The 18133-nt window shown below is 39.2% G+C and overlaps 1 protein-coding gene across 1 annotated transcript in view; it reads left to right on the top strand.

The window, feature by feature from the left end:
* Positions 1 to 18133, top strand: part of LOC103358909 (carboxyl-terminal PDZ ligand of neuronal nitric oxide synthase protein-like) — a 212305-nt gene that overhangs the window by 63352 nt on the left and 130820 nt on the right. The window contains exons 3-4 of the mRNA XM_008284060.1: positions 10655 to 10747; positions 13263 to 13321. Of these exons, the coding sequence (XP_008282282.1) occupies positions 10655 to 10747; positions 13263 to 13321 (152 nt within the window). The remainder of the gene's footprint in view (positions 1 to 10654; positions 10748 to 13262; positions 13322 to 18133) is intronic.

The raw sequence follows: 18133 nt of genomic DNA on the forward strand, positions 1-18133 counted from the left end.
AGCTCTCTTTATCCTTTGTCGTCTCTCTGGAGTGGGCATGTCATTGAGATGATTCTGTACTCATGATTGGCCAGGGAGAAACTGCACTTCTCAAAAGGCACTGGCTTAGAACAAATTGGCCGTGTGTGTGTGTGTGTGTGTGTGTGTGTGTGTGTGTTCACGTGCAGATGCAGGAGTCATATCAGACTAACCAGGGCTGCTCACCATGCCTTCAGAAACTATGCTGCTAGAACAGATGATGGACGAGAAGTTGCTTGGACAACAACAACAGGAAGGCTCTTGTAAATGAGCTAAATAAATAGCTTGTTTAACGGTGGACCTCTCTCTGCACGACTGAGATCAATAAACATTCTCTTTGAGTGCTGTTAGCTGACCTCAGTGGTGTACTACATGTGTGTCTGTTAGTTTGCATCTGCATACTTACATGAATCTTTAATTTCACTCCCTGTATGTCCATGCTCCCTCAATGAATTGTGGTAATCAACAGAAATACAGTCTTTTTATAGTGCGCCTCTGCCTGATATTTCTTTGAGTGAAAATGGCACCCCTGCCCGAGGACGCTATTGTGTGAGTGTATGGCTGTCTTTGTTGCCAAAATGATGGATTATACTGGAAACCAGAGGAAGGGACCTTTCGGAAATAATGACCCGTTTATCGGGAAATAGTGGTTGCAAATGTTGGACCAACTTATTTGCATGATGGATGAGCCTGTTCTTGGATTTAAGTATTCATTTAATTTCAGGTTGTTTACATGTATGCTAATATCCTGCCAATGCTTGGCATACAGAAGTGGTCCGTCCTGAAACAGCTGCACATCGGCAAATCCTGTTTACTGTAACCTACAGCAGCCACATACAACAATAAATCCCTGTTTGCACAAGAACAGGTTTGCGTGGGATGTCCTGCCGTTTACTCTTTATGTTTTGAAGCATATGGAAATTTGCTATTTTGTCAAATGTTATATGTTTTTTTTCAGTTAATCCAGAAAATTGAACCTTACCTCCTGGTTACTTACCAGCTTTTTCTAAAGCTTTTAAGTGCAATTTATGGTCTTCCTCAGTCTATGAAGTGCTTAGTTGTCCTGGAAAAAGCTCAGTGATCATGATGTGGCAAACCTTAAGTGCCAGTGTGTAGGTTGCTGCTTGGAGGTTGATGTTGTTTCCCGTATCAAAGAAGATTCTCAAAGTGGTAGGACGCAGGTAGTGGAACGGGAGGAGAAAGCCAAGTGAAATGTGCAGAAGAAATGGCAGAGTTATACCTGAAATCTACATCCAGTGAATCAGGCCAAGTCAGAACGAAATACGTCCTGTAGAACAGACTGCAACAAATCACCCTTTATCATTATTATAATGTTAAGTTTTTGCTGACACTTAAAGAGAGGTAGAGGTCCAACTATATGATCGTTTTTGGAAGATGCAGTTGTAATGTAGTTTGCGTTAAAGTGTCATGAATTAAACACAGAGGTGCTCATGGGATGTAGCCTAACCCCACTGATTAAAATGGTCAAAACAAACACATTTCAGTGCAAGGTAATTCAATTGAACACCACCACAAACTGCAGCCTCCTAAATACAGCTAAATCAACTGCTCCCCAAATTGGTTTAAACAGAAGTATTACAACCTTCATGAAGCTACAATTTATTTCAGAGCTGGTATATTAGACTGCATTAGTTTTAAATGAGTGTGCACACCGAGCACAGAATAGATCTACTTAAGCAAACAGAGACAACGGAGCAATAATATTGTTAAATGTTTATCTGAGTTCAGAAATGTTGTGTCTTGTTTATTATTATTATTATTGTTAAAGTAGTCTATTTATCAGATGGAAAATACACGACGACAACTCCACAATATCAGCTATATATAAATCTCACCCTTATCTTGAAATGCTTGGCATTGGCTGATATTTAGGTAAACATCCCCTGCGTGTTTGATTAAACACGTGCTTGCACAAACGTGACCTGTACAATAATAAGATAATATCAGGAGACTTTCATTAGAAGGTTCAGAAAAGGCAAAAAAATAAATAAATAAAAAAAAATTAGAAAATTGAAAGTGACCTTGAGGTAAAAAGAACAAAACAACACAACAAAAAAAAAACTATTTAAATCACTAATGAGCTTGATTTATTAATTGTTTTCCCTAATTGTGTAAAATGAAAAACATGATGACAAATTAAATCAAAAATGCATGATGGGATGTTTAAATGAGAAAAAAAAAAATCAAAACATTAAGCCATTTAAGGCCAGATACTAGAGCTGCTGCTGCTGCTTCTGATGCTGGGAGTTCAGCCCAGTGGGATACATGGGCAACCCCCATGAAATGGGAACATTTCAAAGGGGAAGTACATCACATCAAAGAAGTATAACCACTTCATGAGATCCTGAATAAAAGTACTGGAAGCTCACAAAATACTGGTCTGAAAATAACCCAGTTGATCCTGAACAGCAGCTGACAGCATGACAGAAACACAAAGGGCTAAAATGCAGGTTTTCTTGGTGCAGCAGTAAAATGAAAGGTTTATGTTTCTCCAATTTCATTCATAAATGCGAAGTTTAACTCAGTTGAGTGTTTTGTTTGGTGTAAGAAAATGACTGTTGTATCATAAGGGGCATTATGTTTTCAGTTTTTAATGAAACATTTTTTATCATAAAACAGACGAGTGCAGAAGCTTTTTAGTTATATGTGAATCAGCATCTCAGCAGCCTTTTATTCCGACTCTTGTGCCAAAAATTGCAGAGGCTGCAGTCAAAATGATGATTATAATAGGATTTTATATGTTTGAATTTAGGAAATCCGTCTAGCAGGGACATTTGGGATTAGCCTAAATGACCTTAACAGTAATATGAGCAGATATCTGTGCTCATTAAAACATCCACACCACCTACTCTGGTACAGAGGTGCTGCATTGTAGGAAAAGGTAAAACTGAATCAATTGTCAGTGCTGGGAAAGAAATGCTGGCACGTTTCCTAAGTGCAGCAGTTTCTGTGGTATACATGTTTTAATTACTTGTTTTCTCATATCATACAGATAGATGAAGCACTGATATTATAAATCATGGAGTATATTGGTAAGGAAGCTAAAGTGACGAGGCAGAGTGTGGCTGATGAGGAGTCAATGATTGGCTCGTATTAGGCAGAAATAGACGGGCTTATTAGCGATAAGTGCTTTCTGTTATAGTGTGCTGCATACACTTAGTCAAACTCTGCATGGAATATGTTAAATTGCTGGTCTAATCATCTCTGCAGAGGTCAATCATGCAATCTATCAGACATTCTAACGTTTAAATCTTGCATGTGCAGCACAGTCTACATTACAGCAGATGACAACACGCCCATAAAGCCAGCAATAAAACTCTGACACATAAACATTTATGAACTTGGAGACTTGTAATAATACATGGTAAAAGCGTCCTAGTTTTCCAGATATTAGGATATAAAAATATATTCTAACAACTGAAATGTTTATGAGTGTTTTTCCTTGTTTAGTACAGTGGTTTAAATAATGCACTGTCTTTTTCCAACACATTCATATTTTTGTAGCAAAAATAAGCCACATCTCCTTTTGTGGAGATTGTGCAAAGTGGAGTTGTTACTGTAAACAAACAAAGGATTAGTTTATTTTTCTTAACAAAGTATTCAAATCTAATTTGGATGGAGAATTTTAGTTGAATTTCAAAAAACATATCAAAAGAATATTCTAATTAATGTGTATTTCCACCCACTACTGTTATGTAAATATTAGGTGCTGACAAAACAGCTGGTGGCACTAATTTTGTCGAGCACCATTAAACCACTGCAGAGGAAGATGCAACAAGACGATGGAATTAAAAGATCTTCAAACTGGGGAAAGCAGTGTAGAAAATATGATGGAAATATGGCCTTTGTGTTTGTTTCATGTGTTAATTTGGAGAACTCTACAGATTTCTTATCACTGAATACAGATCGGAGGCCTTTGTCTGCTGCTGCTTCTCATTTCTCCAGCTGAGCTGAAGCTTCAATGGGCATTTAAGTCACGCATCATGCGTGTCATTTATTCACCAAGCTTCTTTCAAGAGCCTTTTGTAAAAGCTTCACCACCTGAACCATCTATAAAAAAAAATTACTTGTGATATCGTAGTGTTAATACACAAAGTTCAAATATGGATTTCGAAAGAGAGAAGTTGAGGTGTGAGTTGTTCCTGACCAGTCATAAGTTGTTTAAGGGTTCTCCAGAAAGTGAATGTTAGTGTGACTTGTTGTTTGCCTTTGTGCAGATCTCCGAGCTAACTTTTTACACTGGTTGCATTTTTGCACCTAACTTATCATGTATAAAGTGCACATTTTTTCACTATACCTTGAGGCACTGCATTAATAAGTGTAACCACTGGGCTTAGGAATACACACTGTGATCTCTGGAAGATGATCTTTGTTTACTCTGACAATAACAAATGATGATGAAAAACCACCATGTAATAAACTGCCCGCTGCAGCTCCTCTTTCTACTATTCACAGGAGGATAGTAGAAAAGGGCTAAAAATGTGCATGAACAATAGGTGTGGAGGCAGAAGCAGCAATGAGTGGTGGGTTTTGTACTGACTTGTCAACAATGCATTCAGAATTACTGGGGACTAGTACCTCTCCTCAGGAAAACCATCTGCTGACCCCTCCCCAAACCAAAAATGACCTGACACCCCACATGATTTCACTCAGAGCTGGTATCAGCATCAGCAGTGTTTACAACAGGCATATCAAATGAGAGTGGATAATACTGTGTGATAGCAGTAAACAGCCAGAACACTGCAAGTCAGCAAATAAAAGTAAACACCATTACCAGAATGGAATAACACCAATAAAGTGCATAAAGGGCATTAAAACTGTGGACTGTATATAAAGGAAGACAAACTTCCCATCGATGCAGTGCCTAACTCCTCCAAACTCCTGGCAAATCCAAACATTAACAAAGAGGTGGCGCTTCAGTGGAGCTGAGGCTGGCCATGCAAACATCTCTGGACCATGAATGACAGCATCCACCTGTCGCTCAAAGGCATCACAGTGTGAATTATGCATCATTTTAAGCCCTAACATAATTTAAACAGGTGAGCTATATAAAAATCGACTTCATGTACAGTTGTCACGACTGGGGAAATTAGCTTTAACTGTTTCTAACATGGGCTGCAAGGTGGCGCAGTTGGTTAGCACTGTTGCCTCGCAGCAAGAAGGTTTGCCGGTTCTTTCTGTGTGGAGTTTGCATGTTCTCCCTGTGCAGCGTGAGTTCTCTCCGGGTTCTCCGGCTTCCTCCCACAAGTCCAGGAACATGTTGGGGTTGATTGGTGATTCTAAATTGTCCATAGGTGTGAATGTGGGTGTGCTTGGTTGTCTGTCTGTGATAGACTGGCGACCTGTCCAGGATGTGCCCTGCCTTTGTCCTCAGTCGGCTGGGTTAGGCTCCAGCCCCCCCCCGCGACCCTGGTGAGGATTAAGTGGTGTATAGATAATGGATGGATGGATGTTTGGAACATGAAAATCTATGGGGAATGACTGACGTTTGAAGCTGGCCTGAAGTGGACTTTCAGTAAATTGCTTTTGCTTTATTTTTTAGCACCAGAGTTTGCTGCTTGATTAAAACATTAAAAAAAAGAAACATTTTGTAATTCACTATGGTCTTTAATAAGACAAATGGTAAAAACTATGACTCAGCTAAAGCGGTATAATCAAATGCCACTAGTATCAGTTCCCAGCTTTTACACAGAATGTCATGAAGTTAAAGTAGAACATCAAGATGCAAAGACTCAATCTAATTGGCTGGCCACAAAATATAGAAACAGTGGCTAGTTGCAGGGCAGTGCAGGAGTGAACTGTGCATGTTAACAGAGCAACCACGAGGCCCTTACAGCAGAGAAGAGCAGCTGGGGCAACTCACAGTGCATCACTGTTACATTGCTGATCTGCGATGTAATGCATAAATAAAATACCACACACACACACACACAGACTGGCTGCACCAGTGCCACTATTAAAAAAAAGAACCTTTGGTGTCCACTGTGTCCAGGATGTATTGCCTCAATTTGTGCACATCATGAATAAGCAACTATAACTGATAGATAGTTCTGAAAGTAAACTGATAACAACTTGTACTGTTGATTCACATACGTAGTCTATACTTAATCCTAATTACAAACTTTTGGTTTGTTGATTGTTTCACTAAACCTTTTTGATCACACGCCAACAAGTGTCCACAGATAATCACACATTGTATGAGATTCAATCAAATCTGTTGGCAAAAGTAAACCATCAGTGTTACAGCACACTAGTCTGAAGAGAACAATTTTGTCCTGCACTCAATATACAGAGTATAATTACGTACGAAAGTCTAACAAGCTGAAAAAAATCAGTCATTTCTGCTTGATTGTCTTTTCCCTGCTTAATATGTCCTCATTCTGATGAACATCGTACACTTATCTGCAGAAAATTGCCTCACAAAACATAATTAGTCATCATCATACCAAGAAGCTGGTACATGAAACTACATTTGGTTTTTGGTTTGTTAAATTACTTGACGCATCTAAGATTTGTTGTAGCTTCATCTTCTGTTGACTGACTAATAGACACGCACTTTGAGCACTTTACACATAATTCCACAAAACAAGCAGGGAGCTGCAGAGACTTGGAAAATTGTGGATCCCTCGCATAACTCTTGGTAAATTAGTCTCACGCTTTTTATCCATGAGTCAACAAAACAGCCAAATTGGCAGAATTGTTGTGTTAGAGTAAACACGCTTCCCTCCCGATTGTGTTTTCAGAGTGATGCTGACAAGGTCCTGAGTCCTGCGTTCTCTCATCTCTTCCCTTATACGCTGACCACTCATACACAGAAAGTCCCCTCGTCAGCACACAGATACGAGACATGTTAAATATATTGGTTTTTATTGTACCCTGCAAACTGCAATGAATCACGAGTGCAGCCAAGAGTTACTGTTGAATTCTAAAATTTGAGTGATTGAAGTTTTGGTAATTCTATAAGGATCTATCCAACACCTACAGACTGTAATTTAAAGCAGCATGGTTAGGATTCAGGAATCTATTAGCAGACATTAAATATAATATTCATAATTATGTTTTCATTCGTGTATAATCAGTTGTAACTGTGAATCGTTAGCTTAGAATGAGCTCTTTTATATCTACATAGGGAGCAGGTCTTCTCCTACGGAGTTCACCATGTTGCACCACCATTTTTCTCCAGCAGCCCAGACCAGACGAACTGAGAAGTGGCTCTGGAGAGGAGCTTTTACAGTTTTACATTGAAGTGACAGCGTGGTTCTCCCCAACGCTTTGATGGGGAGGGGTGAGGGAGGGGCTCTCAGTTGGGTTCAATCCACAACTTCACCACTGGATGCAATTAAATCCTACACACTGTTCCTTTAATGGGTTTTCCTTAAGTGCAGAACTTGAGATTTTTTTTATTGCTAGTCATAAAGGGACGTGTATGACTACTTTCATGAGAACTGGGCGATTAAATATCTTTCACTGCGACATAAAGTCCCACACTTGTATGGAAACAGCACAACCTTGGCAAAACGAGAGACATAGACACAATAGGTAAGATGCTAACAATATTAAAAGAATGAATAAATGAAAGTTACTTAGAATTTGTAAATGATTTTTTTTTTTTTAACAAGAATTGAAAAAGTAATGTGTACATAAGTGTTGCCAATATTGATGTAAATTTAACAAAATTAAAAAAAATCTTGACAAAACCGGACACCGCTCACGATTAGTCCAACGGTCAAACCTTTGGCAGATGTCGATTTTATTTTATTTTTTAAATAGAAAACATGCCTTTCAGATCTGGGGTTTTGGGTTCAGAGGATTAAGTTTGTCCAGAGTGAGAGAACCAAACAATCTACTGATAAGGAAACTGACATGTACAATAGCAGGAACGTTGACGGGTTGACAGCTGGTGTGAAAGCAAGACATCTGCTGTGACTGTTGTGACTGACTACAAAGTGACACAGTGATTGTGATAAACATGCGTTCATGTGATAGTAAAAAGACTCTTGCGAAAGTTGAAAGAGCTTCTGGTGACACTGGATATCTACCTTGTTTGCCAGATGTAGTATGTAGTAAAGTACGTCAGTCATCACCAGGTCAGTTCATCTCTAACTACACAATTTTTGTGGTGGTGGTGGTTTTTTACTGGTATTGCTGTTTTCTTGCACTCTTAAATTTCAATTTCTCCCCCCTTTATACCTTTATACTGAACTGATTTCCCATGAGCATCGATACCTTAGGCCAGAATTTAATTTGAGCAGGGTAAATCCTGCAGAGTCTCAGCATTGGAGGTGTTTTGCCTTCAGTTCACAATAGAATCGCTTCTCCACCAGTAATTTGTGCCTTGTGAACCATTCACAATGTTCCACTTTCAGAAGTACAAAAATGCATCACCCAGCACGACACATCTCATTGACAACTCAGGGAGGGTGCTGACAGACTGAAATAGACAGTACTTGAAATAAATGTCTCTCCACGCTACTATGACAGTTGGTGCCATACAACTTAATTACAGCCCACTCTTTTCAGAATACCATCAATATACAGAGGATTATGAGTGAAGGCTGTTTGTATACGTCCTAGCTCTTAAGCATGAACACAGGATCCCAATTATAACGTAAAGGCTGTTCTACTGATCCACTTTTGCCCCTGTTTTCCCTTTGAAAGGTAAACAGTGTTCCTCCGTACTGTATTAGCTGCAGTTACCTGCTTCAGTATTGTTTGATCCTTTTAATGGCACCATTACAGGTGGTGGAGGCGATGGAAGCTGCCTCGGCCTGATTGATGCTGTATACATTAACTGTAGTGGCAGAGGTCTGCCGATCACGCTATTTTCCCTCAGCAGGGTGTTTGTTCTTTTCCTTTCTTTGGTCGAGGTCGAGTCTCTTGCTCAGGAATTTTCTTTTCTTTCAGTTTGTCTTGCAACCCTTTAAATGATCATTTTTCAGTGCTTCCAGAGCAGAATGTTAAGCCTCAGTGCTTTATGAATACTCACAGAAATTTGCCATTGTACTGATAATCAAAACTGTCAAGGATGAAAAGCTAGCATGTGATGCCTGCTCAAAAAACATAAAGTCCTCTGGGTTTGATTGTGTACGTAGCTAATAGAAAGACTGAAGTGGGTGTGAATAATTATGAGTGGATGAGAGTTTGCTTCAAGAGGCTTGTTGCTTCGCTTATCCCAGCAATTCCAAACACCACACCTCTAGCCCTTAGCAAAATAACACAAACTGCACAAACAGTCCAGTGGTCAAATACACATAAGTGGAGGTGAAATATATTTAGACAGTGATATTGAATGCTCTAGTCTAGACAGTGTTAAGTGGTTGATCAGTATATCCAACATGACAAGTGTTGGTAACTTATTCTTTGATCAGGTATTAGCTATTTAAATTTAGAATAGTGTTAATTTTGTAATAGGACTTAGCGAATATCTACACCTTTTCCAACCAGCTGCCAGCAGTCCACCAACATGTGTTTGCTGATATATTTGCAGAGATGTTTGACACTGTTTGCAAAAGAGTCAAACATTGATCTGACATGCATGGCAGCCTGCCACAGTATCACTGCTGACAGCCACATATTGATTTCCTGTTTTTGAAAATCACTAGGTTGCCGGCGTTTCCACATAGAATAGAATCAATGTGTAGTTCACCAGTGGTTAGTGTCATGTATGACTGATGCATTCAAGTTAATTCTGATAAATTGGTTAATAAATGTTGTCAACACAGTGCTATCAATTCATATCAGTAGGTTGTATCTACACATCCCATGTATGAAAACTACTGTTGCGTCTGCGCTCTATTGCTCTTAGCATAGTTGCTGCTCTGACTAAAAAATTGAGTTCCATGCAGAGGAGCCTCGTAGACTCTTGTGGCCTTGAGTAGTTGATGAAATTGTCATGTGGACGGACGTGGGGAACTGTGATGGGAAGACCTTTGGTTTGTGCATTAATCCAGCCAGGCTCGTAGCTGCTAGCGAGCCGTTATGTCCCAACCAACCCTGCAGTGATGAGGAGTGTCTGAGAGATGCTGTTGTGATGCTGCATGACCTGGCCTTTATTTCCATCTCTGGGGCAGCTAAATGTTGACAACATTTGGATAACCACTGTACAGAAATGTAGGCCTATCTACACACGTTTTGGCTGATGACAGTAATCTAATCACCGCTGTTGGCATGCATCGGTCAGCGGCTGCAGCTATCAACAAGTGAATTACTTCTCTCAGATGGAGCTCCAACTACAAATTCCTATTCCTGGCCTGTTGAATTGTTTTTTTACAGGTTAATTGTTCACACACACACACAGACAGACACACACACACACACACACACACACATATATATAAGGAAAAAGATGTGACTTTGGAGTTAGGTTGATGTTGCGATGTCCTCATTTAACAAGGGTGACTCTTGTAAATGTGTTTTAAACAGTCAGTGTGTAAATGAGGATTGCTTTTCCTTATACTCTGACTCTTTCCTTTTGCTTTATAATCTTTTCCTGCCTCTCAACATGACTCACCAGACTGACCCATCCTTACATTTTGGCAAATAGGATGTAACAATGTCACTGTCGACCTTAATCCCTGCTACAATTAATACATTCCTGTCTGTCTTCTCTCTGCAGTATGAGTTCAAGGTGAAAAACATCAAGAAGAAAAAAGTCCACATCGTGGTGTCTGTAGATGGCGTGAAGGTCACCTTGAGGAAAAAGAAAAAAGTGAGCCATCATTTTTCTCCTCCTTACATGCATTTAATGTCTTTTGATTGAAATTAAAAGGGGATTTTAATTTGACAGAGGAGGCTTTCAATAAAAAAAGGTACCGGGACATTTTTCTGTTAATGAAATGGTAAGTCTGTTTCAATGTAGCCTGCAATGTTCTCGCCTCTCATTATAGCAATATGAATGCATCTTGCCTTTTCAGTGAATCTGCTGATTCAACAAGCTGGTATATTGACATTCTAAAAAGAAAAGTCATGACATGTTGTTAATATTACAGAAAAATGCCAATTAAAAATCACATTTTACATACAGGAAAATTTAACTTTAACATATATGTTAAAACAAGTAAATCTCTTTTCTGAAATCTGCTGCTTTGAGTAATAACCTCCACCGTAGTTTACAGGAATGTTATGAGTCTCAGTGGCTTGTTGGCTCTGGCTCTGCTGTTGTGTATTCATCAAGAGACACTGCACTCTGACTTGTGCTCGCAATTTGGGTTTGTTGATGAGATATTGTCTATAGTTCACAAGCCACTGTAGTCTAATGAATTGAGTTAGTCACTTTTTAAAAGCTCCTTAGATTCATTTCCTTCATCCTTGTATGTGCCAGAAGGTGATGATCGATCCTCCTGGTAATTAGACAGCAAATAGAGGTGAGAATGGAGAGATTGTAAGAGACGACAAAGGGCTCGAAAGGAATCAAAACCAGTGAAGGAGCGGAAATGAAAGGAGTGGAGTTCAAAGATGAGAAAAGAGCAAAAAGACAACCTGAAGAAACTAGAGCAGAGTTAACTTCATTAAGAAACATCAGATTACCAGGCTTAGAATTCTGTTGCATGTGCTGCTAAGTGGAGGGAAGCTAAAATTACACCAGACGATATGCAAGACAGGCTGTAGCTCGCACATTTTGAATTCACTTCAGCTCTGATTTGGCCTCCGACTGAATCTCCAGAATAATGGCAGCTGAGACTCATGCATATTGTAGTTTTGGGAATCCATATAAAACCATTAAATTGACAGTAATTACACTGAAAAAAACAACAACAAACAAACAGAAATTAGAATTTGCAGCGGGTCCAGGGAGCTTTTCTACAGGTTCTACCATTTTAGAAAATTTTGTTTTCTACTTTTAATTTCTTAAAACAAACTGTAAGTGAGATTATATGGCAAAAATGATGTGTGTGGATGCCTTCTGTATTGAAAAAATTGTACAGCCATCATTGAAGGCTTGATGTAAAATTAATTGGCGAGTTGGAATTAAAGGCCAGTCAATAGATGGATGTTTCGCCTCCACCTGTCTCCTCGTCTCATTTGGCTCCTTGTCCTGAAAGCAGAAATGTCAAGTGTGATGGTCGGCAATCTATTTACATCTGAGTATGGCGAAGGCAATGAAAGCCCAGAGATAGGAATGATTGAATGACTGAGTCAACAAAGCTTTGCAGAGACAGAAATCAATATAAATAATTTCCGTGTGCTCGTGTGTTGACATTTTGAATGTGACATTAAACTGAAAGGTAGATTTAATCAAATAGACATGCAAAAGGAGAAAATATAAATGTAAAAATGCCTTAAAGTTGGAGTGAGGAGCTTTTACATATAAATTACATTCGAGCCAAACGATACTGAAAAACTTTTCAGTGCCAGGTAGATCTCTCTGTACTTGCAGAATATCAGAATTTAAAATCCGGATAAATAATTAGTTTTTACGGCTGAAGAAGGGAGCAACATTAGAGACACAGATGTAGTAGGCTATAGCAACTACAGCAGGAGTATGGTAGAACCTATGAGGGAACGTCTGACTCCCCAGATGTAGGATAACGAGCCACTGATCATTTCAGTCAGCTTTGTTCTCTATTCCGCTGTCTGTGTAAAACAACAACAGTCTCTGAGCAGCAACCTACCACACTGAAAATTTCAAGTTGTGCAGAGGATTCGGATGGTACAGTAAGGCAGCCCTGCTCATTTTGGGGGGGGGGTTTTTTTTTTATTTTTTTGGTGGATTATCCATTTTAATGACTGTGCTTGTCTCCTTGCATGCAAATGTTCCACCACAATTTCACCCATCACTGTTTTGAGGCAACACTGAGCAGACTGATAGTGTGATGCAGCCAGACCATTATGTTCTTTAGAATGGGCTGGTAAAGTGAGACTAATGATGGAAAACTCTAAGAAGGGTCCAAGAAAAGTTTTTGAGGCTCCAGGCTAAAAAAAAGAACGTGCCCTTACAGTCTCAAAAAGAAAGCAGATCACTGCAAGGCATAGGTCATAAGCATGCATTGACTGTGTTTGTGTTATTATTCTCACCGCCAGAAAGAGACGGCAAAGGGACGACTGCAGGTTCAAACGTGATGCTGTAATCTGCACACACAATCTATGCAGTGGACTTAATTTTTCAAGCGTTTAATGTTCAACTGTCCAGATGAGGAGTTTCTTGTCCTTGCTTCCATCTTCTGCTTGATGTCTCAAAACATTTTCATTTGGTGTGATGAAATGGTTTTGTTGTGTTTACACAGAAGAAGGAGTGGACATGGGATGAGAGCAAGATGATGGTGATGCAGGATCCCATTTACAGGTAAGCAGCCACAAGGCTCTTTTTTTTTTCCCCTCCACATAGCAATTCATTTCTTTAGCTCATCTTGAAATGCTAATTTATATGGTTTTTAATACTAATTCAAATGACTTCAGTCCGTGTGACTCATTGGGCCTTTTCCCAAATGAATTTTAATCCAGGCTTGATTAAATACACTGTGGTGGCTGAGGAAATGAGAATCTTTTGTCTTTGTCACTGCAAGCGTTGACATTTTGGAGAAATAAGGACATGGCAGCTCTTTGATGATAACTTTTACTGACTACGGAACAGAACAGAATTTTATTTTTTTTAAAATTGAGAACTTATCGGGCAGTATTGACGCAAAAACATTGGAGGGTAGAGGACCCCAGATAATATGAAATACACACATGTGAGCGTCAAATGTGTGCAGGCAGAGATGGGTTTTAGATCATTGCTGAACAAAACATGCAGTTCTTTTTAATTTTAGATTTTGAGGGAAGGCAATTTAGCCTGGGCTTCAATAAAGACACTGTGAATATTTATTTTAATAAAGCATATGATAAATAAATGAATGAAGCCGTGACTATGAAACAGAGTCCTGGAATGTAGAACTTTTTTTTTTTTTTAAAGATTACAATATTGAAATAAAGTTCTCAGCTTTAAATTACCAGTGTGTAACATTTCAAGGGGTGAGATGGAATATTGTGTTTTATAATTATATTTTCATTTGTGTTATTGATCCACGCCGGTATAACCCTGTACAGGACCACTGGTCCAGCTCTCCGTTACTAGGGTTAAGCTCTATCTGCCTACAGGCCCTTGACCTAATAGGATTCTATAGAATTGCTTAAGCTGGTGTCGAGGAAACTCGCCGAGCTTCTAACTGCCTTAATCCAGACGTCTACCCCACTTCCTCTAATAGTTGACTCAACTAAGTAGCCTCAGTAGTCAAATCACCTACCAGACACGCCTGTTAGTGGCAGCTTTCCTCTTTGGATCGAGCACTTGGTAAGTTGCTAGGTTAGATTTAGAGGTTTGGCACAACTAACCTCAGGGATCTGTTTAAAACTACTATTTCTCCTGTGATTTAGAATAACCATTAAGAACCACTATAAGATCTTATGCACACAAGTACCTAACTTTTTACTACCACCGGATACTGTAAATGACTTAATAAAATTTCGAACCAAATAAACTTTAAAGGTAAAATTAAATATTTATTGCATAACTTTAGCAGGGGCAAAGCAACAGCTCTTGATTATTCATTTAACAATATTTCAACATTTGATTAAACTAATTGATTAAAATAATCTTTTTACGACAGAAGTAATTAAAAGATATTTTTTCTGAAGGTGTTTAGGCTTTTCCAACCGATCCAAGACATTTTTGCAACGCCGAATCCAAAACCAATATCCGTCTCTCTGTAACAAGTCAGGTTTTTATGCCAACTCGATTTTGAAAACATAGGATTTACCACAAAATCAATTACATTCTTTGGATTAGTGATTTACTTATTTTAGTACTTCTCATATGAAATCTGAGTTTAGAAGTAAAATTTCATGATTCAAAAGTTGATGAGCACAACCATACAGGTGAACAAAGATAAATTGCATCTCTTATCAAATCCTAATTTTGACCATATTGAGCAAAATCAAAAGTTATACCTGGATTCAGCACATCGCAAACGTCCAAAATCAGCTGAAGAAACCCAGACACCAAAATGGGTGCAGGCCGATGTTAAGATAAGATTATAAAACTGAGCTTTTCTTAAACTAAAAACAATGACCTAATAATTATTTTAGAGAGGAAGAGAGCCGAACAACCTGGCCTTGGCTGATCAACTCAGCTCCCTCTGACCTGAGCTTGGAGAGAGAGCATCCTCCAGTGACGCAGCAACCCAGTACAAGGTCCCGCTTCACGGGCAAAGTCCTCCAGCCAGGGGGAGATGAGAAGTCCCAACTCTGATCAGAACTGCAGTTGATTTTTGTGTCCAATTTGGGAAGGAAGAAAAGTCTTTTCTTCTGGCAGAACACAGAAAAGGGTTCTGCCGCTCCTCTTCAGTGAAACCACAGCTCCATCGCAGCTTCTCCAAAGCGCACTTAGTCAACCGAAGACTGTTACCTTTGATTTTCATCTAAGTCCCGCAAGCATCCTCCGGTCTTCTGGTCAGAACGGCAGCCACAATTTCCTCCATCTGAGGCGATCTCCGACCGTTAACTCTATATCCTTAATCACGAAAAGTTTCATCTTTCAGCCCAACATCCAGTTCCGCTTTTTAAGAGATACCGTTTACCAAAAGAGGAACCATCAACTGCTTTAATATTGAGTTCATTCTGCGATCATTCTGTGACTAGTGTCCTTATATGACCTATCTGCCTTAGGGACACTCACCGAATTTGCTCTTTAACATAAACTACTTCACCTTCATTCATTTACTCTTAAATCAAGATTACAAAACATAATCTTAGCTCCATTACTAGGTTTGAATCATTGGTTTAAATCACATAATATATTTTAAGAATCATTATTCCAAATGTACTCTTTCAATCATCATGGTTACAGCACAGCATTTCTGATCATAGAGTCTTTTATATTGCTCACTCAGAGTCAGTGTTCTTTGTTAGTGGCTGCTTCTGGGATCTCAAACCTTGACTCCACTTGACAGTGTATGTTTACCTGAAAATACGAATCATTGAAGTTTTTCAGTTCAGAATAAGCTGTAAATATCTACATAGGGAGCAGGAATATTATACACCAGGTTTCTATAATAGCCCAAAACTGGCTCTAGAGAATCCATTTCACATCTTTACATGAAGTCGTAGCGACTGTAGGTTCTCATACAGGCTTAGAAAGGATATGTGTATTGAGCTGGTTGCAATCTACAGTTGCCACTAAATCCTATAGACTCATGCTTTATTACATGTAAACATTTTTGAGGATCCATACCTCCCCTGTAGTGTTAATTTCTAATATCTTTCACTCTCATTAATCAGTTCTAATCTGTGACTTTAGACATTGTTTCTAAAAAGCATGTTGTGCCCCTCGACAGTGTGTTTACTGAAGTAGTCGGCTTTACCTGAGGCACCTTAATTGCTCCGTAAGTTTTGATCAAAGCTTTAATTGTGACAGACCCTTTCTAATCATTTGCGGATGTGGACATAGTAAGGTTTGGTTTTGTCATCTGTGAGTGCTCATGATGTTCTTGTACATGGTTTACTAATGACAATAAACATGATTAGTCAAGGTACAGTAAATACAATGATCTGACAAATCTATGCATTTTATTTTATTTTTTCATCATTTGAATAACAAAAATATCTGTCAGGCTTCAGTAAATTAACAAAAAAAGTGTTTTATTACAACATTGGAAGGTATTGTGAGTTTGAAGGAGCTGGGAAGCAGATGGTAAACATGATATTTATAAATCATTAACAAGCTAAATGTCATTCCTAAGCCTGATGAGACAGCAAGTGTCTGAGGTGGGAGTAATTTTGTTAGTGTACCTATGCAGTAGCCAGCAATCCAGAGACTACGATTTATACATGTATACATACGCTCAAACTAATACATAGAAGACAAGCAGAATTTCATTGGAAACTTGCCGGTGATTTGCTTCAAAGGTTGTCCTTCAAAAAAACTCTGGCAAATTCCTCTGTCTGTTTAATGGTTTAGGTCTTGGTCTGTCCTTGGAAAGCTTGGGTTAAGGGACACATCCAGCGATTCAAAGATATGTTCCTCTGATGACAGGCTGTTTCCTTGTAAACAGAATGAACAGACAAGAACAAGATTGATTTTGTATATATATATATATTTTATTTTTAGAGGCCTGGTAAGCATCATTTATTACTTTGGACCAAGCCAGGCAAGCAGTTTCCCTCTGCTTCCAATCCAGTTCTCAATCGTCTTATTCCACTGCGGGAAAGAAAGGAAATATCCACACATCCATGCACTCTCTACTAGGGCTGGAGCCGAATAGCCGACTATTTGTTTGCTGTGCTACAATTGGGATATCAATTTTGATCCCACCCCCCCCGCCTGTGCGTCCCGCCCACTTCCAGCACGTCGGAGCCTTTGTGTGAACGAATACTCAGCCAACCCCCTTCCAACTACTCGGGATATTCGTCACTAACTGGGCCGAATATCCAGAGAACAGAAATTGCTATTCGGACCAGCCCTACTCTCTACATACACTTTAGGTGGGTAGAGGATTGTCGGGGGATGGAGTCTATCCCAGCTTATTTTGGGGAAAAGGCGGAGGTATACCATGGGCAGGTTGCCAATTCATCACAGGGCTAACACAAAGAGACAGACAACCATGCACTACCAGAATCACAGCTATGGCAAATATATAATCACCGATTAGCTTTTGATGTGTGTCTTTGGACTGTGGGAGGAAGCCTCAGCACCTGGAGAAAACCCACACTGGCACAAGGAGAACATGCAAACTCTACACAGAAAGAATGATGAACTTGCGCAGATAAACAGTGAGATGAAGCCCTTGCTGCGTGTGTGTGTTTGATTCTGGCTCATTTGCTGTATTTCATCCCCCTCGCTCCCTGTCTCTTTTTAACTGTCACGTATTATAGGCTTAAAAGCCAAAAAACAAACAAACAAACAAAAAGATTAAATTAAAAAAAGGGTCCCAGTTACCTCGCAGCTTCGAATCCACAACCTTTTAGCTGAAAGGCAACAGTGCCACTTTAGAAAATGTTCAGTTATTCTTTTAAACGGAGTTTATCTTGCTGTGTCACTAGATACAGGTTGCTGAAGGTAGTCTGTGTTGGCTGGTGATTAGATAAAATAAGATAAACTTCACTGACCCTTCACCTTCTT

This window comes from Stegastes partitus, unplaced genomic scaffold, assembly GCF_000690725.1.
Source record: "Stegastes partitus isolate 25-593 unplaced genomic scaffold, Stegastes_partitus-1.0.2 Scaffold342, whole genome shotgun sequence".
NCBI lineage: Eukaryota > Metazoa > Chordata > Actinopteri > Pomacentridae > Stegastes > Stegastes partitus.